This window comes from Eptatretus burgeri, chromosome 10, assembly GCF_056783735.1.
Source record: "Eptatretus burgeri isolate ZD-2024b chromosome 10, Ebu_testis_v1, whole genome shotgun sequence".
Taxonomy (NCBI): domain Eukaryota; kingdom Metazoa; phylum Chordata; class Myxini; order Myxiniformes; family Myxinidae; genus Eptatretus; species Eptatretus burgeri.
The window spans coordinates 101,101,722-101,127,157 of NC_140970.1; the positions used below are offsets into that span (position 1 = coordinate 101,101,722).

Consider the following 25,436-nt stretch of genomic DNA (forward strand, 5'->3'; position numbering starts at 1 on the left):
GGTCCTCGGTTTACCACTGACCGATGGAGGACAAGGCCTGGTTGACATAAAAAGCCGGCTCATGGCCTTTCGACTCTCGGTTGTTTTTCGCTTGCTACACACGCGACCCTCTCATCCATGGGTCAACGTCGCTCGTCACCTTTTGCAACAGGCTGGGAGGCGAGGCTATGACCACTCTCTTTTCCTGATGGACCTTTCCAAAATCGACACATCCCCCCTCTCTGGTTTCTATCAGAGCATGCTAAATGCGTGGCAATCTCTGACAATAACAAGAGCTACACATTCTTACACGACACAGATGTTTCTGGAAGAACCTTTGTTCTACAACTCTTTTTTCCATGACATGCCTGCTGATAGATGTTTTATTCAACCCAACAAGGGCGTTAAATCTGTAGCAGGTCTTCTCAGCCCAAACGGCAGCTGGATCGGAGCTGATGCATTGGCAAGCCTGGTCGATGTGCGATCATCTCGAATCGTGGCACGCATATTATGTAGTGTGCTTTGGACATGCACACAGCTCGCACCTGCTTGGGAGTAGGACCACCAAAGCAATGAACAAAATGCACATCGAATACCTTCTCTCTCTACCTTTCCTGAACTCGTATGTGCTTTTTCTGCTGCTCTGCTCACGGTCACATATCTTTTCTGCACATCTCATGAGATTGAGTTGGTAGTGGAGGTCAAGGCTTCGGGTGGAGGTCGAGGCTTCGGGGGGAGGCGTTGTGTTGTGGTGGGTGAGGAGTGGGTTAAAGACTTGGAGTGGAGAGGGGACTGATGTCTTCGGGTTGGAAGGGGGGGGCGGTGAGGACTTGGGATTTGTGAAGGGGGACGAGTAGAGTTGAGGACTTGAAGTCAAATTTTACGCCATGGAAGTTCCATCAGTCTCTTCCAGTCCATAATAAATAGCTGACTGCCATGGTAAACCCATTGCAGCTATTTTTTTTAAACTCGAAAATTATCCTATTACTCTCCCCCCAAAAAGTACCTGGAAAGGCCTCTCACTCATCATGAAGTGTCAGAGAATTGTCTTGACATTCAGATGCACAAAAGAGCTATCCAAGCACAGCCGTTTCACCTTTTGAGGATCATATCAGCTTGGAATGGGTTCACCCGACCTTCTCCTTGATACTGTATAATTGAGATGCTGCATCACATCTGCAGATACGACGAGTGAAACAAAGATGTGAAAAAGCATTCAATGGTGGTGGGGGGGGGGACACGTTGATGGTATCTGATCAGACGTCACTGGAGGAATGTTGATAAGACGAGGGAGGGGAACAGTGGGGATTATAAGAGAAGTCCGAGTGTGAAGTGACTCTAGTGTCCTTACTGCCATTACTCTAGTGTCCTTACTGCCATTACTCTAGTGTCCTTACTGCCATTACTCTAGTGTCCTTACTGCCATTACTCTAGTGTCCTTACTGCCATTACTCTAGTGTCCTTACTGCCATTACTGCCATTACTCTAGTGTCCTTACTGCCATTACTGCCATTACTCTAGTGTCCTTACTGCCATTACTCTAGTGTCCTTACTGCCATTACTCTAGTGTCCTTACTGCCATTACTGCCATTACTCTAGTGTCCTTACTGCCATTCTGCGGAGCCTACAGGTGAAGACTCGGCTACATGCTGGTGCTCGCAGCGATTGTGCTTTATTGCTGTCACCACCTCGGTGAGGTTGCAACTACACTCGGTCATAATTAACTTCTTTTATTGTGGTCAAATTCCTTGGTTGTCCTGCATCGATTTTCTGTAGTCAAAGACACTTGCTCAACATCTTTAAAAACTCGAATGTTTGTTGTTGGTTGAACCGCGGTACACAAATCCAACATTACTGCGGGTTACTGTTCTCTCTCTCTCTCTCTCTCTCTCTCTCTCTCTCTCTCTCTCTCTCTCTCTCTCTCTCTCTCTCTCTCTCTCTCTCTCTCTCTCTCTCTCTCTCTCTCTCTCTCTCTCTCTCTCTCGCCACCACCCACTGGCCTCTCTCTTTCTCTTTCTCTTTCTCTTTCTCTTTCTCTTTCTCTTTCTCTTTCTCTTTCTCTTTCTCTTTCTCTTTCTCTTTCTCTTTCTCTTTCTCTTTCTCTTTCTCTTTCTCTTTCTCTTTCTCTTTCTCTTTCTCTTTCTCTTTCTCTTTCTCTTTCTCTTTCTCTTTCTCTCTCTCTCTCTCTCTCCCTCCCCTCCTCTCTTATTTTACTGTTCGTTTATTCCATTATTGTGACCAAATGTGACCCCACTGCCCCCCAATGTCAGTTCATGCATTACCTTTTCACCCTCTGCCATCTGAGCACTCTTCCGTGAGCCTCGATCTTGTAGAGAATAAAATGCAATGAAAGTTTTTTTTTTTTGTTAAACAAAAAATACCTGCACATAGTCTACTCACGGCACAGTACAGGTGGCTTGGCTTTCGAAAGAAATGCCTGCACAGTGCACATATCAGTCCACACATGACTGAAAGCACAATTGATTCGTCATCCTGCATATCTTGACATACTCTGGGTACTTGCGGTTACAAAGGATAGTTTTAATTATTTACGTACAATGTCATGTTTTTGTCAGATTATTATCGTTCATTTACCTGGAGAACTTGTTCCCTGTATAAAGTGGTATCTAGGCTTAGGGGTCTGTGAATATAGAAGAGGGGTCTTGTTGTCCCCCTCTGGAAAGGGAAGGGTGAGCACCAAGACTGCAACAACGACTGAGGGGTGACGCTGCTCTCAGGGCCGGGCAAGGTCTTTGCTCAGATAATTCTTGAAAGGGTTCACCACCATCTGCTTGAGCACGAGCATCCAGAGCAGTCAGGCTTTACACCAAAGAGGTCAACGATTGACCGTATCCCTGCTCTTCGGGTACTCACCGAACGCAGGCGAGAGTTTCAGTGGGGGCTGCTCACAGCCTATGTTGATCTCTGTAAAGCATTCGATTTGGTGAATCTGGATGGCATTTGTAGAGGATCCCATGTCTTCGTGGGTGCAACTAATGCTGATAAATTTGATTTTTCAACTATACTATTGTACTGAGAGTGTTGTGAGGTGTGGTGTTTCCATCTCTGATTTATTTCCAGTTGCTACTGGAGTTTATAAGGGATATAAAGTGCCTCCCATACATTTCAGTGCTTTTATGGACTGGATTATTGGTTGGATTTCAGCGAGATCAAGCTGCAATGCATTGTTTGGGAATGTCAAGATCTCTCACCTTGATTTTGCAGATGATGAAGTCATCATTGCAGAGACCCTGGACATCCTGACGGGGCCCTCAAGGTGCTGAATGAGGATTCGGGGCCGCTCGTATCTCAGGTTTCCTGGGTCAAAACTAAGATCCAGGCTTTCTTTGACATCTTGGATGCTGCTATCCTGTCTGTACCTGTTTGTGGCAAGGATGTTGAGGTCACAGATAGATTCACTAACCTTGGCAGTGATATTCATGACTCTGCTGACTGTGAGCCAGAGGTCAATAGACATCTGGGCCGGGCCTGGAGAGTCATGGATTCACTGGATCATGGGGTGTGGCGTTGCTGGTACCTATGCGGGAGAACGAATGTCTGTCTTCAGGTCCTTGGTGCTTCCAGTCTTGCTCTATGGATGTGAGACTTGGACTCCAACCAGGGATCTGAGATGGAGACAACTCCTTCGGTACCAGGTCTCTTCAGAGAATCATTGGCCTTCGCTGGTCGGACTTTGTGTCCAATGAGCGGTTCCTGAGACAGACTCAGATGAGACATGTTACCTGTATAGTACATGAGCATCAGCTGCGGCTGTATGGGCATGTGGCTCGTTTTCCTGACTCTGATCCTGCTCAGCAGATTTTCTCAGCAAGGGAGCCTCGTGAGTGGAGAAGGCCAACGGGCCGACCCCGTGCCTCGTGGTTGCAGCAGGTTGATCAGCATTTCAAGGAGATGTGGATGGGCCAGGCATCTGCCTGGAGGATGGCCAGACGGAGGCCCCTGGAGTACCGGCAGAAATTGCATGCAGCGATGTGCTGCTCTGGAGCATGCTACCATCCGTGACCTGACCTCTCACCTCATTAATTATCCCTGGTGGCGAGCTCATGACTTGCCAAATAAGTGATGAATCCAATCCGGCAGATGAGGGGGGTGTGTAACATTGGGATTCTCCTTTATGTACTACTTGTGAATGTCTGTAGCTGTGGAAGAACTCGGGTGGAGTTTGAAACGGTAAAGTTTGAAACCTTGTGTAGCTTTTATCGGTTGCTTTATGCAGCTTTCTTCGGCTAAAAGAGCATGGGAGGAGTCAATTTATTTATATAATCCTGGTTGATTAGGTGATAGCTGATTGGTTATTCCCTCCAATTATGGCTGAGAGACATAATTGGGTATTGTTGTGTGCGTGCGTGTGTGTATTCAGCTCAGTTGCAGTCTGTAAAGAAAAAACCCTTGGACCAACAAATTGCCAAGCATCCTAACTTTCACTTCCTCATCTGTGGCAATGTCACCATGACAGTTATTTGGATTTGGCACTGCAACCACTAACCACAGTGCTGCAGCGAAGGCCTCTGGGATTCCACGGGTCTTACCCAGTCTGTGTACCTCGCAACCCGAAACTATATTAATGGTACGTTGTCTCTCCTGGACTTGATCATGAACAACTTTCCATCCAGCCTCTCCTATTTCCCCTCCTCCCTACTTGGCTGCTCTCACCATGTTTTTGTAAAAGTATGATATTTGGGCTCCAGTGCCTCAGCTCAAATGGCATAATTGCTGCCACTGCTCGAGACATTTCACTCCAAAGTTTTGTAGATAATCTCTGGGCCCCTCCAATCGTTTGCAAATACAAACTTTGGAATGTGGTTCCAGACAGGAGAGAAGTCGAAAAGAGAGGTGTCCAGTAAAGCCTGGAAATTAGGCAAATTCACGAGGATGGGGTTCATGGAATAATGAATGCATGGGTCTTGAAGGAGCCAGGGAGGGTCGGAGGGGTGGTGGACCAGAGAGAGCAAGACTTGAGGAGACGCGGATAAAAACCAGAGGTTCCAACAACTTGGCTGTGATGTGAGAACAAGACACCTTGTGCTTCTGACTCATTGCAGAAGATTCCAGTAATAATGGAAGTTTTCGAGAATCCAGAGCGACAGACGTGTTGAGGGAGCACCAGCCAATATGGGAGAGCAGGGCTTCATTGTTCTCAGGATAAAAGGCCTTGTACGCTGGAGGTTGTTTTGATTTTCAAGGAATGACAGAGGATGCCCAGGCTGCGGCTGGCTTTGGAGGCAAGCTTTTCTCCATGCAGATCAGCCCAGCGGAGGCCATGGGTGATGGTGATCATCCTCATACTGTAGATCAAGAGACCGCACCTGTTCCAGTGGCTGGAAATAGATAGGTTGGTTTGTTTGACAATCCTTCCAGAGCAGCAGAGCGAGACTGGTATTTTCCTCGACTGGAAGACGTGTTCCATTTGTCAGACTGTGCTACCATGGACCTCTCCAGCTTCCAATGAACTTGGGATCATACAGAACCTTCATTTAGCTCCGTGGCACACATGTTTGAGGACACATGAGTGGATTTGGGATGTCAAAATCGATTGATTTGTAATTATAGTTCTCATCAGAAATGATGTAGTACGTATCTTCCAAACTTACAAAACACATGGCTTGATGGATGACTTTGCAGCAAGATATTCAGGCGATGAAAGAGCTTTTGGACTGCAACAAAAATTGGCTCATAAATAAGTTTACAAAAGGAAGCATTTTTTGGAAGGCCTTGGCCTGCATTGACGAACGATTCGTTTCGGTCGCATGATCAATGTTGTTGTCTTCTTTCTCCGCAGCTTGGGCAGACAACTGTCAACCCTTTTTTGATATCAGTGGAAACCCATCCAGAGGGTTTGAGTGTGTGCAAGGCCTTTTCTGCTGCGGGGACTGTGTTTGGCGTTACTGCTGCTCATCGCAAAGTGACATGATCTCAGAAGCCACTCAGAATCACTGCAATGGTGGTATCTTAAGGTAAAATTCATTTCCTATTCAAAACATGTATATTTCCGTAAACATTGTTCAGCAATTTTTTCCCATTTGTGGAACTTCAATGGGGTTCACTGGATCGCTCGTATACAGTATACTTTGCTGGGTACTTTGAGACCTACAGTCCTACAGGTTTGATTCCCAACCTGATTATGAACATCCTTTAACTTTTCAGGTAAGGTGCTGCATCCAACAATATGCTATCCTTTTGGATGGATCATTAGTCTGATTTGTCTGGCCTTTTCAGTGGGTATTTAAAGATCCTTCAGTGCCTTTCGATACTCGTAGGCTATCGCGTGTTCGTTGCGTTGCACAATTTCAAATCGCTGAACAGTTTTATGGCACCGCTTGGACGGTATACCTTAGCATTTAATGCTCAAAAGTAATACTTATGGGTTTGTGATGACCTGTTTTTGGCGTATGCAATTGAGCAGTATCAGGAGAATTTGAGAGTGAACGTGAGTGTATATCTGTGGTGGTTTTTGATCGATTGATTCCGGTTGCAGGCTGAATCGGGTGAAGATCTACGAAGTGGTCACGAGAACTTGGTAGAGCGCACACCTCCGCCGGGCTAAATAACATAGACGGAGCGGTAGAAGAACAAGGGGACAGAATTTATTTGAGGGCAAATATATATATATTTTAATCCTTCCCTTTGTTGATTTCGGGTAATCTGGTGATAAACAGCTCGGTTCAAATCGAATGGAAACACGGCGTACAAATCAAACGTAGGTCATATGTCCGCGATTAAAACAGAAGTGCTCCAGTCGCTGTTGCACATCACAAGGTCCCAAAAAGTGATCACACCCAGGTGCGTAAGATTATTTTAATGAATTGCCACACTGACAATTACCATTCATATCGGCTTGTGGTTGTGTACTGCAAAGCACTGTCGTTATACTCCTTAACTCCATGGCAGCTGTCGGGCTTGTCAGGCGGGGTCATTCGCTGAATCGCTGCCAGGATACGTGCGGTGTACGTCGCAGTAAAAATTGAGATTAAATACAGGACAAATCGGAATTGGTGAATCCTTTTGAGGAAATTTTGAGGTCTGTCTCATAAAGGCTCAGGAAGACTTGCGAGGACAACATCATTGGCATTCAAAGGATGTGATGCGTTTTAAAAACTTCTTACGCTTCCTGATATTTCAGCAATGTCGTCAGACCTTTTTGGACGTTCGCATGATTAGACGCTTTCTTCCCGTCCCTCCTGGCAAAAGGTTCCATCCATCCATTGGGACCATACTCTGTGCAGAGCGTTGGTGCTGCCTAAAGGCGCTGTCACACCTTGACGTTTTAGCCAGCAATGGCAACGTATAAAAATGTATGTAAAACGTTGGCGTACGCTGAAGTTTTGAGTTTTTTTTTTTAAGTTTTGGTCGTATTCATAAAGTGTTGGTCGTCTGCATAACGTATTAGTAACGGGCACAGAACGTTTCGTTGTCTTATAGATAACTTATACCAACGAATGCTTAGCCTGTTGTCGGCGTTCACAACCCATGCCCAACGATAGTTTAACTTAGTCATAGCCCGCTGCACGTATCGCCGACGAACTCGTGGCGTTCTCTGTTAAAAAGCTGCCGCTCGCCGATTTAAATCATAACCGCCTGAAAATTTGAAGTGTCAACATCGCAGTCACACCTTGACGATTTAGCCAGCGTATGCCGACCTATGAAAAATGTGTCTAAAACGCTGGCACACGTCGAATACGGTATGGGTAAGTTGTGTATACGTTAGGAGCACGCTGAAAAACAACGAAGTACGCTGTCATATTCCATGGCACGTCTAGTACGTCGTGAAATTTCAAGCATGCTGAAAATTTTACTACGTACTCGACGTATGGCTCAAAAGTTCCGCATACGCTGGCATAAGTTCTCGGCACGCTCCGCAATCGTTGTCACACGTTGGACACACGTTACTTGTAAGTTACTCATAAGTCGAAACATGTTGAGGTAATGTTTAGCCTACCCGAAACTTAATTTTTAACCTATGTGTAACGTGCTTTGAACCTATGAGTAGCGTGCTTTGAACCTATGTGTAGCGTGCTTTGAACCTATGTGTAACTATCTCAAACGCACATTGTCATATGTAGACGAATTTGATTGACATCTTCCGGACGACCACAGAACTTACTGAACGTGTTTCTAACTTACATCTACCGTATAATGGCGATTTGGCAGCGTTTAGGGGAATTGGTATATACAAATGGGCTTCACAAGAGGAACCCGTCAGTGTTCCAGACTCCATGTTGGGTAGATGGCAATGTCAGTAGTATCAGTAGTAGTAGTATTGGGTGAGCGTGTCAGTAGTATTAGTAGTAGTAGTAGTAGTATTGGGTGAGCGTGTCAGTAGTATTAGTAGTAGTAGTAGTAGTATTGATAGTGGTAGTAGGTCCATGTCAGTAGTAGTAGTAGGTGAGCATGATGGGGAGGGTGTGGGTGATGATGCATCCTCGTTGCGTCCACAAATAGGAGACTACTTTGCACCATTGTTCGATGTTCTTTTCGGCTAATTTTTTTTTTCTCATTCCCACGATGAATTATTTTTTTGTTTCAGTTTTTAAAGTATTCAAAATGACTTGGACAAATGCATAATGTACGAGTAATGAACACAGAACGCTTCGATAACTTATAGATAAGTTATACCAACGATTGATTAGCGTGTTTTAGGCGTCCACAACCTATGCCCAACGATTACATGAGGTTTTCTATTCATAGGCTGCAACTTCACTTTTAATAAATGCCTGTCACCCGCCTATTGTTTTTGGACGCTGGTGCTCGGCAATTGAAATCGTTTCCATTGAACGAGTTAAATCGCTTCCACAGCACTGCAGTCACGGCACCAACAGCAGCAGGCTCAGTGCCAGCCTCATGCCAGGCTCAAGCGGATCCCTGTAGAAGGTGTACTGCTTGGTTATCCTTGGACCCACTGGCTAGCAGCTCGTCGAAGATCGCTGGGGGCATTCACAGGAAGTTGATGAAGGATGCATGGTCCTCGTTCCGGAGTTCCACCATGAGCTGGTCATATATGCCGTAATGGCGTCGCCTCCCGATCCATGGTCTGACCCAGTTCCTTCTCCTCCGTTCACGTCTTCTTCTCCCGGCTCTATTGGCACGCAACTGGTGCAGTGTCAACTCGATAAGGTCATGTTGATGTTGGAGGACAGGTAGGTATTGTCGTCTCAGCCTTGCCGTATCCTCCATCTCTCGGAATGACATGGACATGTAGTCACCACGAAGTCTAAAAAAAAGACGGGTTCCTCCTGTGAAGCCCCTTTTTACATACCAATTCCCCTACTCGCTGCCAATACGCCATTATACGGTATCTGTAAGTTAGAAACGCATTTAGTAAGTTCTGTGGTCGTCCTGAAGACGTCAAATACATCTACATACATATTTGTGCGTAGGACATGCTTAACAAATAATTCCCAAGCACGTTACTCATAGGTTATCAATAAGTCATGGGTACCCTAAACATTACTTTGATGTGTTTCGACGTATGAGGAACTTTCAAGTAACGTGTTGCGAAGTGTGAACAACGTTCGTGTAGCGTGCTTACAAGATGTTACTCATAGGTTAGAAATAAGTTTCGGGTACGCTAAACATTACCTCGACGTGTTTCGACTTCTGAGTAACTTACAAGTAACGTGTGTCGACGTGTGTGAACGATCGCGTAACGTGCCTACAACTTATGGCCATCGTAGCGGAACGTGAGTCATACTCCGGCATACGTCGTAAAATTTCAAGCATGCAAAAATTTGAGGACAACCCAAAAGTACAACGTTTAAAGCCAGCGTACTACGACGAATGGCAGTGTTTTTCAGCGTGCTCCTAACGTATACAAAACGTTCCCATAACGTATTCGACGTGTGCCAGCGTTTTAGACAAATTTTTCAAAAATCGGCATACGCTTGCTAAATCGTCAAGGCTTAAGCAGTCTCCTTGGCTATTGGGCACAATCCTGGACGGGTCGCCACTCCGACACAGGATACCAGTAAACTGGCACTCATTTTGCTCACCTCAGAAGGATGACAGGCAGAGTCAACCCCACCTGGCATTAATTCAACAGACAAGTGGGATTTGAACTCAGGAACCTAGGATCCCAAGCCCATCACTCTTGCCATTAAGCCAACACCAGGCAAATGCAAAAGATTAGAGGGGAGATTTCCGGATACTGATCCTCACCAAAAGTGAATCCATTCGTCCTTGTCATGCACCCAACCTGTGCACCAAGTTTCATTTGAACCCGTCCATAACCTTTTGAGATATCGTGTTATGTCGTTTTTGGCCCTGTCTCTCAATGGTAAAGAATCACTTTAAAAATTCTCATATCCAGAACCGGATCTTCATGAAAATTGAATCAATTCGTCCTTGTCACACTCCCAACCTGTCCAGCAAGTTTCGGCCGAAGACGGCGCCAACTTTTTGAGATATCCTGCTCACAGGCAGACAAACAGACAGGGGTGAAAAGATAACCTGCGTCCACATTCTGTGGCGGAGGTAATAACACCGTTCTGCATGGGACAGATGCTTTGGCCTTGAGAAAGGAAGAGAGATTTCTTGGAGAGGGCTGAGCTGCAGATACACACACAAAGGATCCACAAGGAACTTTAGCGCAGGAGGAGGTCATTCAGCCCATCATGCCTGCAGTACACAACCCCAGTGTCATCACCCATTCACATACAACCTACCGACCATACACACAAGCCGATATCCCCACACCCCTCTATCTCCAATGCATCCAGGTACCTATCTAAATCACATTTAAACCTATCCACCCCCTCCGCTGCATCATATTATCATGCTGCTCTTACGTCATATTACTTAAACTGTTGGCATTGGTAGAGATATATATGATGTTCAACTTTTCCCTTCTTGAAATTACATTTTCCTTCCTGGCCTTACCAGTCACAAGTATGTCATCAGTTCCTTCCCTTCCTTTTTGGCCTCTCCACCATCCTCCAACCCAAAACAAAGGCCGCAATTCCTTCCTCAATTCTCACTGCAAACATTGCTGCCCCCTTTCGAGTTATCATATGGCCAGCATTGTGGAAACCATTCCCTTTGCCCCCGAAATGATTCCCACTGTTTCCTGAATGCAAAACCCTCCTCCCGACACCTTGCTTTCTGCCATAGGTTGACATCCATCACTCTGCTCATCAATTCTATTCCGTTTCCTAATCTTGTGAGAATCCCAGAAAACATGACCTCACAACAATTTTCTTTCAGTCACATACCCAATATCCTGTATTTATTTTTCAAAACCTGCGAATAAACTTTCCCGACATCATTTACTCCAAAGTGTACTTCAACCAAAGTCTTCCTGCCAACCTTCGTTCAATATTCCTAACTCCTGGTACATCAAAACCACACACAACTCCACGACTACGATCCTTCCTACAGAATGAAGAATCGACATATTTAATCATTTAATCACCAACAAAAACTGTCTCCCACACCTCGTTACTATTTCTATTGTTACACCCTCACCAACTGACTGCACTCGCTATCCCTCTACCACTGCCTGCACTCGCTACCCCTCTACCACTGCCTGCACTCGCTATGCCATCACCACTGCCTGCACTCGCTATGCCGTCACCATTGCCTGCACTCGCTATGCCGTCACCACTGCCTGCACTCGCTATGCCGTCACCACTGCCTGCACTCGCTATGCCGTCACCACTGCCTGCACTCGCTATGCCGTCACCACTGCCTTCACTTGCTATGCCGTCACCACTGCCTGCACTCGCTATGCCGTCACCACTGCCTGCACTCGCTATGCCGTCACCACTGCCTTCACTCGCTATGCCGTCATCACTGCCTGCACTCGCTATGCCGTCACCACTGCCTGCACTCGCTATGCCGTCACCACTGCCTGCACTCGCTATGCCGTCACCACTGCCTTCACTCGCTATGCCGTCATCACTGCCTGCACTCGCTATGCCGTCATCACTGCCTGCACTCGCTATGCCGTCACCACTGCCTGCACTCGCTATGCCGTCACCACTGCCTGCACTCGCTATGCCGTCACCACTGCCTGCACTCGCTATGCCGTCACCACTGCCTGCACTCGCTATGCCGTCACCACTGCCTGCACTCGCTATGCCGTCACCACTGCCTGCACTCGCTATGCCCTCATCAGGTATTCAAAAGTTGAATAAACGGATTGTGGGCACCAGAGACGCCCCTTTCTTGGGGCATCATTTAATCTTGGTTCGGGCTTGGAACCCGTTATTGAGAGTGAAAACTGCGGCCAACTCCAAAAGCAAATGTCATTAGTCCAGGCCATTCTACTCAAAGTGGTTGAAGCATAATCCCATACAAATCTGAAGATATACATAGTTTATTCAAAATGTTCGATCAGCAAAATGATCACAATCGTCCAAGACCCACCAGTGTGTTTATCTCATTACCTCCACCACCAAAGGTCTATTTGTTTGTTTGTCTATCTGTCAGTGAGCAGGATATCTCAAAAAAAAATTTGGACGGATTCGGACAGGCTGGTGTGAATTTGCCCTTTTGTGACTCGGACGAATCGATTAGAGTTTGGTGAAGATATACAAGAATGTTTTTTTTGCATTCTGGAAAGCATTCTTTTTGCAACAGCTCCAGATACCAGAATTTTAAAAGTGATTCTTCACCATTGAGAGATGGGGCCCAAAAACGATATACGTATATCATATTTCAAAAAGTTGTGGACGGATTCCAACAAAACTTGGTGGAGCACTGGGTACGTGACGAGAAGAGGCCGATTAGAATTTGGTTCAGGACCGGATGCAGATCTGGCCTACCAGTGGGATAGAGAACTTAAACTGTTCAGCTTGGCGGAGGTATGCGCTCTACCGAGTGCCGTTCTAGTATTCAAATGTATCATTTATAATTCAGTAGGAAAAAAAAAACATTTTATTGGATCATTGTGAAGATCTCATTCATCGAACATTTTGAACGGCCCTTGAAGGTGATCATTGTGTCCTATTTGGCTGATCATTTTAGGCCATTGGACCTCCTGCTCCTCCTCATATTGTTGGAATAGTTATTTCAGTACTATACGTTGAAATTGCTTGACTCCTTAATTGGAATATTTTAAGCCACCAAGTCTTGAGTTTGAATCCAAGTCCTTGCGTTGGAGTTTCGGTTTTGGTCTGAGTTCAGCATAAAAATGAAATTCCTTGGAGTCATCTTAAGAGTTTGATATCAATGGATGCTGTCTAACGATGTGGGATGCTCGTTTCAAGGTGATGGGTGTACGTTTAGGTTGCTCTTAGTATCCCATGAAAGCCGTTCACGTGAAACATAGACTTACCTGATGAATTAGTTTTATAGTGCAGAAGCTTCTACCGAGTCAGCAACTACACTCTGAGATGACAAGCAATGTCACCTCGTGTCAAAAAACCTCCAAGGCAAGACAACTTGCTCCTGCAGTTCAGGCAGGAATTTTTAATTTGTTCAAGGTGACAATGATAATGCTTGGTGTTGACTTAATGGCTTGAGGGGTTGGCTTGGGATCCAAGGATCCTGAGTTCAAATCCCCCTCGGCTGTTCAATTAATACCGGGTGGGGTTGACTGCCTGTCATCCTTCCGAGGTCGGCAAAATGAGTGCCAGCATGCTGGTATCCTGTGTCGGAGTGGCGACCCGTCCAGGATTGTGCCCAATAGCCAATGAGACTGCTTTTAATAGGCAGTACTGATGCTCCACACAGAGTATGGCCCCAATGGTTGGATGGACAGTGATAACTCGCATACTCTTCGCAAGGAACACTATGGGATCTTTATCGTCCACCAAATAATGCTGGCAGACAGGACACCCAGTTTACCATCCATCCGAGCGACAACACATACATCGATGGCTGACCCTGCATGCAAAGCAACATGGTGGCAGTTTATGTGTGAACAGACATTCAAACCCAGGTTAGACAGCTTACAGGCAAGTGGGCTGTCGTTCCAGCCCAGGTGATGGGTAGGCCTACAGTATGCGAGATTATATGGTCTTGGATATAGAGTAGTGGAGGATGTTGGTATGCTAACTTCCAAGTAATGGAAGACCTAATAGAGTTCCTTAGTGGAGGAAATTGATGCATCGCATGAATTTTATTTTTTTCTTTGCTGCAGTGGAACCGTTGTGGCAGGAATCGTGATGAGCATCATTGCTGCTTTCGTCATTTGCATCACCACTGGCTGTACTGTGCACCATTGCTGGCAGCGGCGAGGGCGCTTTCAGACGACCAGTCAGTACACTTTCCCCCAACTTATCTCCTCTTCCTTTGGAATTATTTCATCGTTCTCTCTCTCTCTCTCTGTCCCTCTCTCTCTCTCTCTCTCTCTCTCTCTCTCTCTCTGTCTCTCTCTCTCTCTCTCTCTCTCTCTCTCTCTCTCTCTGTCTCTGTCTCTGTCTCTGTCTCTGTCTCTGTCTCTGTCTCTGTCTCTGTCTCTCTCTCTGTCTCTCTCTGTCTCTCTGTCTGTCTCTCTGTCTCTCTGTCTGTCTCTCTGTGTCTCTCTCTCTCTCTCTCTCTCTCTCTCTCTCTCTCTCTCTCTCTCTCTCTCTCTCTCTCTCTCTCTCTCTCTCTCTCTCTCTCTCTCTCTCTCTCTCTCTCTCTCTCTCTCTCTCTTTGTTTTCTTCTTTACACCAGGGTTATTTCCTCAGTGTGCTCCTTCACTCACACTGTGCCTCTTGAGAAGTGGTCCATGGTATTGTTCTACTAATTATGGACGTCTCTCCCTTCTTTTTGCGTATGGCAGCTTGGCTGCCGGGTAGCTATCATTTATTTATTTATTTTTTGACACTGGTACTCATTTTGTCGACCTTGAAAGGATGACAGGCTGAGTCAACCCAACCTGGTGTCAATTCAGTGGAAAACGGGCCTCAAACTCAGGACCCGAAGATCCCAAGCCAGCGATCCTAGTTGCGAAGTTAACACCAGGCTTACGTCTCTCCCTGAATTGATGTTTTGCTTGGTTTGAGATTTTTTTGTCTTTCTCTGAATTCCTACTTCCATGCGAGTGGTTAATCCTCTGATTCGGTTAATTATATTCAGGAATTGTGATTTCTGTGCTGATATTTCAACTTGAGATTTCTTCTCCATTCTTTACCTGTTTTGCATCTCTGTTTTCTAACCTTTGCTTTGCTGAGTAATTTAATCAAAAAAGAGCAGATGCACTTCAGAAACATATTGCATATCTATCTTGGTCTCAATAAGGTGGTAAAATGGAGTGGAACGTGCTAAAAAGGATCTTGCATAACATCTTGTTGTTTTTTGAGTGCTCTTTTCATGTACATTTATATATTTTTCAGTTGCTTCGAGAAGTATTGTTGCGGAGCCGGGTATCGGTTGCAAGCACGACCGCCAGGTGGGGCGGTAGGGTCGACTCTACCGAGCACCCGGAATCGAGATCGTACCTTTCGGAAAACGCCGAGGGTACGGGTCCCTTACCGGACCGTGAATCGTAAATAATTCCACCACGTGGTACAGGGTTATTTGCCAATCTTCAAAATACCTAGAGATCCACGTGGCGAGTTATCGAGTATTCACACCCTCAACGGCACTCGTACGAGTCGAGCCCTTAGCGTGCCCGACCCGTGCGCAACCTGAGCGGATGGTTTCCGAAATCCTGTCGGTCCAAATGTACATTTACAGCGGCAACAGCCTTTATAATTTACCAACATGCGCCATGCTAAGCCAATGGAAGAAACGCAGAACCGAGCTGATACATTTAACAAATGTATTTATTTGTAATGGGGGAAAGGGGGGAGCACGCAAGAAGCAGAGTTATCCGACTATAGAGATGCAAGTATGTACAGCAAAGAGCACTTAAACAATGCCTACTTACAGACGGGCCCACCGACAGACACACACACACAGATACCCAGAAGGACATGGACCTGTCCACTTCGTGTGGTTTGGCTGACATGAGCAGACGAACCAGGTGCCAGCAAGACGCGAGCAGAATCCAGAGCTCCCTTCCGCGCTCGTCCCGGCAACCAAAACTCTCCTCTGTATCCCAAACTGTCCAGAGGGCAGGAGGTTTCTCTGCGACTTCTCCAAGTCTTTGAGTTCAACGTCAAAGCGAGGGCTGATAACTCCACACTCGTTCAACCTGCCCGTCAGATTGACCACAACCTTGCCTGCTCGATGGTCATCAACTATCTCAAAAAGCTCTCTCTCTCAGTCCGATCGTGCTGCAACCTTATTCACCCTTCTCCAGGGGGGGGGGGGAGAGGATTCCTCCGCCAACCCCGCTCTCCCTCACTGGACAGTTTTGGCACGCAGAATCGCTCGTCGCTCTGTCATTGGCCAAAACGAGCGGCAAGTCCGTCGATTGGCCCGGGGGCGTGGTGACGTCACGCAGACCGCCTTTCTCACCGTCGCGGGGTCTGATTGGCTGAGCGGCGGTCACCTCACTCGTAGCACGCTGATTGGTCGAGGGCCGCTGCGAGGCTCCTCCTTGAACTCCGCCCACCATGGCGTTGGCCAGAGCGAGGTGAAGGTGAGGGTGTTGCTGGCGTTGTTGTAGTTGATGTTGGTGGTGTAAAAATAAAAGAAAACCCTGACTATCAAAATAACTCCGCAGCACATGAACTTTAATTGCCCATTAAACAAGGGAAAGGGAGCTATCTATCCACATTTACTTATCAAAATAACTGAGCTATAGGACCTGTATGTTGAGTGCTCAAGGCTTCCAGATTCGTAACAGTATTACTATATATCATTTCGTGTGCTCCTTCCATCTCCATCATGCTTTATTGCTGCTGTCGTAGAATAATAATAACCAGCAGGGTACCCGTCTCCGACGGCGCCAGACATAGCTGACATAGTGCTTTCCAGCACGCATGGTGTGGATGAAGCACCGCGTGTGGATGAAGCACCGCGTGTGGATGAAGCACCGCGTGTGGATGAAGCACCGCATGCGGATGAAGCACCGCATGTGGTTGAAACACCGTGTGTGGATGAAGCACCATGTGTGTATGAAACACCGTGTGTGGATGAAACACCGCGTGTGACAGGAACCGCGTGTGTGAGTAGTATGGTGTATGTGAGTGAAAGGCGATGTGTGAGAGAGACCGCGTGTGTGAGGTGGCGGTATGAGAGGAAGATGGCGGTTAGCATGCGGGAGAATGCAACCACATGTCCTAGTGTAATGGTAAGGTGTGTGAGCATCGTGGCACGCAGGAGTTTGCGCGTTGAATGGCGACGACGACTGCAACAGATGAGGAACAAAAGCCGGGTAGCGGCCGTAGCTGTTTTGAGCACCGTTCTGGGTTTGCACAGCAGCGAGCGCGGGGTCCGTGCTGTGGTCCGCACGAGGCCGCCGCGTGCGCGGCTACGTGCGTGAAACCCGGTCCGGAAACGTACGCAGTGGATTAGCCGATCCCGCGGACGGACAGGTCGGCTGGATATGGATTTGGACCGGACGGGTTCTCCACGCGAGCGTGATTGTAAAGCTCCGATGAGCAGAGCCCATGTGTTCGCGTGGGGAACCCCTCGAAATGCGAGGTTTGCTTTAAATGTGCAGGGTGATGTTGTGGCTGCATGGTTGGCATTTCCCCTCCAGCATGGCAGGAGGGGAAATCCCTGCCGGATGGTACCGTCCGAGGAGGGACGAGGTGCGCAAAGCGCGAGCAGCTGCCATGACGTCACGGGGAAAGAGCACAGGTTGCGAGTTGCCACGCTGGTGCATGCATAGAAAAAAAAGCAAGCCTCGCCACTTCGAGTGGACATGAGCCCCAGGCAGGGGGTGGAAGACCCCCTGTTAGGAGCACAGGAAGTACTAGTTAGGGGGATGGGTTAGAGTTAGTTAGACTGGCTTCATGGGGATATGAGTTGTTCCTCTTGGGGCCCGTGGAATGGATTCGTCAGAGGGATTTCAGTTCAGATTTAGGAAATGGGACTTTTTGGATTTTTGGAGACATGGACAGACTGGAAATGTGTAGTGGAGACGTAGCTTAGCTACGTAGAGTAAAAGGAATGTGCATTGATGTAAGGGATGACGAGGGAGCACAAGTTAGTCAGGGGATTTATTTAGAAGGATGGCAGTATAGAGTGTTGGTGTGAGTTGTAAAATGGAAAGTGTGTGAGGAATGAGTGTGGGACAGCGGGCCCAAGTGTGTGAGTGGAGTGAATGTGGTATGCATGGTGCGATGACTGATTGGGGGGGGGGGGTAGTGATTCCCACCCAAGTGACCCCAGGGTCAGTTTACTGTTAGCTCGTGGGTAGTTAAATTTACTAATAGGAGGTCGTTTTGTTGGTGTCGAGAGAAGGCACAAAACCCGTTTGGAGGGGTGCAGGAGTTCATGGACCGGCTGGGCGTGTGGCTGTGGAAAGGTGGGTTTTGTTTAGTGGGCACCCCAGGCACCGGACGAGTCGGCCAGAGTAGGCCAAGGGCCCAAGAGGGCCCTTCAAAATGAGAATTGCCAATGTCAAGTTTTTGATAAACATCACCTCCAATCCTCTCTTCTCCCCCCCCCCCCCACCCTTTACTTATCTACAATTACCATTTAGGATGAGAACAACGTGGTCACAAATCTGAAATGATTTCCTTGCCACTATTTCTGCTGTAAATAATTAAGGGCTGTATATTTATTATGTACACACAGAAGGGGAGATGGGGTTGGGTGTGAGTCAGGCTGGTGCTTCCATTGTACGTACTGGAGGGGTGGGGGGGAGGTGTTAGGGGTGTGGTGGGAGAAGGAAGACCTATTGCTTTTCTTACATTTATTCTTTCTATTTCATTCTTCCCTGATCATGACTATCATTTTGACTGTAGCGGCGAGGTTTGCTGCTCCTGTGACTTGGAGAGCTAGACTGGCAGAAGCCTTTATCCCGGTCGACCCGACGAAGCCAAACAAGTCAAAGGGTTGGAGCCAAACAAAGAGTATTGTCACATTTATAGGACAGATTGAGGTTCTTTGGCTTTTTAGCAGCTCATCTAATGGAAGGTACCATGACTTCAAACCACACTAAGAGGACTTGTCACCATTAGTGTAACCCTTGAGGTGGGGACGTTATTAGGTGGGAAAGCGAAGAAAGACCTGATGATGAGATTGAATTACAGCACCGGGATTAAAGCCCCTGCAGTTACACACTTGGTAAATACTGTCATCGTCCTGTCCACATCATTGATGATAACGACGTGCTCATCCGAAATCCAAAGCGACAGATAAGTGCTGAAACAGAGTCTATGGGCTTATCACTTCGCATCGCAGACCGGTCGGTGGTCTCTCTGTCTTCTACCACCACCTCCTTTCTGGTCTTGCACCCTCTCCTCGTTCCATGCTCTGTCTCCATCTCCACCCCTCATACACATGCTCTTTTGTATTCGTTTGGTATTTTTTTGTGTTTGTATGCCAGCAAATGAACGTGGCAACTCCAGTTACATCTACTGTATATCACATTTCCAGCCTGATCCACCCACCCCTTTACCCTTCCAATATCTTTATTTCATACTCAGCATCCACTGACACCATGGCTGAAATAAGTTCCGCTCAGTCAAGCAGCCCAACCCGTCCGACCAACTCTTCAACGCCGTCATGCCCTCAAAGACCTTACCAAACCTGTCCTGCAACATCTCCAACCTACATGCCACCATTAGGTATGACATCACATGGAACGATTTACAGTAGTTATTTTGCCTTGTGGAAAAGTGCAAGTCAAGAATAACATCATATTATGCACGTAAGTTGGCATGTTCAAATAATTTTTGTAAGTTGGCATGCTGCTCCTGTGACCTGGAAAGCTAGACTGGCAGAAGGGAAGGTAAAAAAAAACCGATTTGTGAAACAAAACAGGACTGGAACAGCAGTCGGTAGAGCGCATCCCTTTGCCTGGCTGAACAGTTGACGTTTTGTATCCTTGTGATAGGCCGGATCTGGATCCAGAGCTGAGCCAAAATCTAATCAGCTTGTTCTTGTCACGTGACCAACTCATCCACCAAGTTTTAGCATAACCCGTCCACAAATTAAATAATGTGCTTATAGGGTAGATAGTTTTTTGGCCCCATCTCTCAATGGTGAAGAATTCCTTTAAAAAAATGTTTTTTAATTCTCGTATCTGAATTCGGATCTTCACCAAAATGGAATTCGTTAGTCCTTGTCACACACCCAAACCTGTCCATCAAGTTTCGTCCGAATCCATCCACAACTTATTGAGATATCATGCTCACAGACAGACAGACAGACAGACAGACAGACAGACAAACAGTCAGGGGTGAAAACTTAACCTCCATCCACCATTGGTGGTGAAGGTAACCGGTCCAGAATCTCCAACAGGTCTGCATCACTCGTGTGAATAAAAAAAAAAAAAATGATGCACTGAATGATAATTTAGCTGTCGACAAAGTACAAGTTGAATGTATGCTCTCTACTTGTACTGGGGCGTTGATCTGTGATGACTCGAGTTACACAGCTAGGGTAGCTCACTTTGAGGGGTGAGAACAAAGGGGGGGGGGGAAGTTAACACTCAAGTTCTATTTCAAATTGAATGAATGGAAAAAATAAATGCTGTTTGTTGGAATGAAAGCCAATAATTTTTTTCATTCACAACTTTCTTTTCGTTTTGGAAGTGACATTCCCATTATCTTAACACTGATTGGGTGATTTGAACTTCATGGTCCAGTCGAGGTTAAAGCTCATCCTGGCCACTGATACTATACTCTCTCTTCTCTGCAATGGCTAACTATGTGAGTTCATGCTTTCAGAGCATGAGTGGGAGGTAGCAACTACTTAAAATATGTTCGTTTCATGAGCCAATTGTATTTCATTTTTGGCAACTGTTTTCAAGCAAGTTGTGTTTTTCTTTGCTCGAAAGTTTCTTGTGTTATTATGTTTCATTTTGAGTGAGTTGTCAGCCCACATATTTCATTTTTGAATGGAATGTATGGTATTTCGCAGTGGCAAAAAATTTTTTTCGAAACTTCTCATCCGAAGCATATTTTTTGTAAATTATATTACGCATTGTGAATTTTTTTGGAAACCCCCGGGGCGGTGCATATCAAAGCACATAAAATCAAAGTGCGGTTATGTCGTCGTATTTTCTTTAGCCAAACCTGGGAATCCAACGTTCATTTGTTTTCGTATCAGTGTCAGCCCCAATGTTCGTTCTTTATCTATCTCTCTTTATAACACATCAAATACGCTTTACAAAATGCTTCACATGACTCCACGCCACAGAACCAATGACTCCATGTCACAACCAATGAACCTTGTACAAAATGGCCTGCAGGGAGCAGCGCAAGGACATAGCAGCAGCGCAAGGACACATGACAGCGGTGCGGCTCAAGGAAAGCAAGCTCCGAGCCAACCAATGAGTGCTGCCGGATCACAAAAACCGCCAACGTGGAGTGGTGGCTTCACGATCACTATCGAGGAAGTCGATTGCAAGAACTCTCCTTGTAATCCACCCCGAGGCGAAAGCGTAAGGTTTGGTGTCAGGAGTGGGATATCGGCACCCCCGACACGGTAACATTTTGAGTCAGGATTATGGGATTTGGAACCCTACAGGCACTGTAACACTTGATGCCTGGTACGAGATCAGACGCGAGGTGTGAACAGCTGCACCTGAAAGTTAAAACAGTGCGTAGTGAGGGTGAAAATTTAATTGAAACAGCGATGTCTAACCAAGACGGACAGGATCAGATGGGCATAGAGAGGATGGAAGAAGCTGCATCCCAAAGTGACATTGTGGAAGAGGGAGCAGTTGAGGGCACAACAGAGATGATTATAATGCTTAGAAACACCCAACCCATCCCCCTGATTACGTAATGACCCCCTTGAAGTCCATACCACAGGACAGCAGATTAGCAGTGCCGGCACCATTTAGCATGGACCAATTGATGGCCCTGCTCAGCCAAATGATGAGTGCTAATATGGCTGGATGTGGGACTGGCTGAGGTAAAAGCAGGACAGGCTTATGTAAAGGCTGAGGTGAAGCCTCATGTGAGGGCTGTGGGCAACGATATGCAGGCCAGGTGAGTAGAGGCAAAGGCTGGACTGGTGGTCGTATGGCGGCTTAGCTGCCAGGGTAGCTATCATTTCTTGAAGCGTGACTGTGTCGCTGATGCAGTGCCCCTCTACCAGTACACACACTGGAACTGGTACTCATTTTGCCGACCTCGGAAGGATGACAGGCTGAGTCAACCCCCCTGGTGTATTAATTTAGCGGCCGACGGGGCTTGAACTCAGGACCCTAGGATCCCAACTCGCCACCCAAACCACTGAGCCAACACCAGGCTAAAAGCTGGACTGACAGACCTTGGAGGGAAAAGTGATATGAGATGGAAGGAGCTAGCCGTGGTGAAAGTGGATGTGGCAGGCATGTGGGACAAGCAGTATGCGATGGCGACCGGTCAGGCCACGGGTAAAGTAGAGAGGGTACCAGAGACAGAGCCGTTCAGGGTAAATAAAACAAAAACAAAGATGCATTAATTTAAAACAAAACCGGCGGTTGAAACCAGTACCGGTGGAGATGAAAATAAAATGGCATTGGAGAGGGAAGGGGTATCAAAGCAAGATACAGGAGACAAAGTATCCTGAGAGAACTTTGGAGAAAAGGTGTGGGAAGATAGGTAAACTTGCATGGTGTCTTCACGTTAATTGGGCGGATTAGCAAGGACACTGGGGACTGCAGGTAGTGGTCAAGTGGGGACCCGTGGGAGTGTGGGCATGGCCAGAGTGTGTGTGGCAACCGTGGCTGCAGGTGTGTGCTCGCAGGGTGAAACGGAGGTTCAGTGTGTGCTCTGCGTGAGCTCGAAGTGAGCACTGCAGGAGGTCGCGGTACGAGTGGCATGTTGGGTTGTGGCACACAGTTTGCAGCATGGTGTCGGGTTTCCCGGCATGGGTGCGATTGCACAAATGCTGGAGCCTGGGTCCGTGGGGGAACTACGTGACCCAGAGGGTAAGAACCTAATTTCGCAGAGCAGACACTGATGCAGGCAGCTTGATGGAGATGATTAGGATTGGAGGGATTATATTGACATTTTAAAATTGACGCTTTGGGTTTTCATTACTTTTTCAATTGGAAGACCATAGATTAGAGCTTTCCTCATTCTTCCTCATCATCCTGACAAATGAGGGATGAATGGAGGAATGTGAGTTGTGTTGGATGATATGGTGTGAATGAGGTGCATAGCAAATTTTTTAGACTTGATGATTGAGTGAATGATATGAGGGGCGTGCTTGTGTGGAGCAGAGCACACCCCCCCTGTGGAAACCAGCCCTTGCCTTTATTGGTGTTCAATTAGATGGGGTTCAGATATTGTGGAGCAGGATGTCGTTCTGCGGTTGTTGCTGATCGTTGTAAAATTGTGTTTTGCGAGGTGCAAAAGAGTATTGACGGGCTGGTAGTGTGGCTCATTGTAGGTCGCATGTTGTAAAGAGCACCCCGGGTACTGGGAGTACACTGGCTGGGAGTAGGCCATGGGATCCTGAGGGGGGAGCTAAATTTATGGGCCCAGGTACCTGGAGAGAGGACACGAGGCACCATGTGCCAAGGAGAGCACTGGGGGTGGGAGGAAGTCAGGGAGTGCTCCCTCATAATTCGATGAGTAGCAGGTAAGCTCGGGTGGCTGCTTACAGATGGAGCCAGACTATCCAGCCACAATACTGTATTGTGCAGAGGTACAGGTTGAAAAACTGAGGGCCAGGCCCGAACTTGGAACACTGACGCACAGGATGATGGGTAGATTGGTTGTGTACAACCACTGTGGAGGGGGTGTATAAGGAAACTGTGTGTATAAGGATAAAGAGAAATGAGTTTTTGAGAAAAAATATGATAAAATAGGGTTGCTCCCCCTTGGTACCATTTTTGGTTGTCTGCTGGCGCTGGAGTAACGGAGTAAGGTAATTGGATTTTGCGTGGACCGATTGTGTCCCAAATGTTAGTACAGGGGTCGGCACAAATCTCACCCTCACCCCACACCCCCATCGGGCTGCTCTACAGGCGAGCCTTGTGGTGCCATGCCACCTTGTCATGTTTGTCCGCCATACAGTATTTGCCTTAAATTTTCCTCCCAGGAGATAGAATAGGAAGAGGGATTAGTGGGCCTGGGAGGGATAGATTAGTCCAGCAGGGTTTAGATGGATGGAAGTTAGGTTAGAAAGAAATAGAGGAGCAAAGTTAGAGATAATTTGGGGGGATTTAAGGGGGTAGGGCTAGTTTACAGGGATTAGTGGGGCAAATCTGTTAGGTCAGGGCCGAAGTTGGCCTCCCAATCTGCAGCCATCTCGCATTCCTTCTCCCCCACGACCAGTACGAGCGCACCAACCGAGGGGCTGGCCAGCAACGCCTGCTGGCCCTGTTTTGCATGTTTGCCTTGCCGCCATACCCGAAGGACTACTCACCCTGCCATGTCGGAGGACCACTCACCATGCCATGTCGAAGGACCACTCACCATGCCATGTTGAAAGAGCATGTATCATTTTGCTGCCTGCTTGCTGTTAGACTACCAACCAAATACCCATGATTGTTGAAAAGTGTATAGTGTTCTAAATTTTGAATCCACCCGGTCATATGTGTGCACATAAAAATTTAATTTAAAGTACAAGTTACATGCCCTGAGAGAGTGTACAGTAGTAGTTACACAATGCATTCAGTTTAATTATTTTTCTTGATGGAGACATGAATGAAAATATTTTTTTTCCTGTGCAAAATGTCGCACCCAGGGATCCAATAGGTTAGTTGTTTGTGCTAAGTGGGGGACAGACCACACGCTTATAAAAGGCTGATACAGAGACCAGAACAGAGTGGCCACATCTGGGAGCAGAGAGAACATTGGAAGAGCCTGGAGAGAGGGGCAGTCCGAGGCAGAGGAGGGACCGACCCGGAAAGAGCTCCTGGATGCAGTTTCCACATGTGCAGATGCTTACAGACCTTCTCTTGAAGCTATATCTCCCTCATTCCCTTTGAACACAGAGCAATCAGCAGAAGTGCCAACAGCCCATTTTTAGGACCCACCTGACGCTCTTGCACTTCACACCTCTCGATGCACCGAAATTGCCCACCCCGTTCGTTCACACATGAGCCAGCCGGTTCACGTGCGGGTAAGAGCGGGGTCGACAAAATACCCCATGACTTTCACGATCTGTCTATCACTATTACTCGTCTACTTTTTCCCAAAATGAGAGAGGCATCTATGTTATTTGTGTTAAGTTGACTGACTCAGGGGCTTCTGTTCATAGATAAGGTTTTTCTATTTGTGACTCTGCTTGCCCTGTAAATAAGTGCCTTTCTTGAATAATAATCCCTTGTTGAATCAAATAATAAATAAGACTTGTAATAAGACCGTTGAATCAAATACCTACTTCGGATATGCTCGCACGTTGTATTTGTGGTTTTCTTTTCCAAATCATGGTCGATTATGCATCTGGGAATCTGAGGCAGAAGAGTGTCCTTATATCGGCACATGTCTCCAACTATATATTGTTGTGGGCCCGGGGTCGGGTGAGAAGACCATTAGGTGGGGGAAGCTCTGTCGGTTCCC

At 46.9% G+C, this 25,436-nt stretch overlaps 1 protein-coding gene across 4 annotated transcripts in view; it reads left to right on the forward strand.

Annotated features, from left to right (window-relative positions):
- The first annotated feature begins 1,493 nt into the window (after nucleotides 1-1,493).
- The window catches only part of LOC147019292 (protein shisa-4-like), a 29,637-nt gene continuing 5,694 nt past the window's right edge, over nucleotides 1,494-25,436 (forward strand). Inside the window, exons 1-6 of one of the 4 annotated variants that reach the window (XR_015062727.1) lie at nucleotides 1,496-1,528; nucleotides 1,561-1,671; nucleotides 5,780-5,954; nucleotides 14,078-14,193; nucleotides 19,413-19,553; nucleotides 21,182-21,373. Coding sequence is in view for 3 of the 4 variants with exons in the window: in XM_085899666.1 (XP_085755792.1) it covers nucleotides 1,626-1,671; nucleotides 5,780-5,954; nucleotides 14,078-14,193; nucleotides 19,413-19,553 (478 nt within the window). In the remaining variant the exon portion in view is untranslated. The other 3 variants (XM_085899667.1, XM_085899666.1, XM_085899668.1) reach the window with 3 other exon arrangements.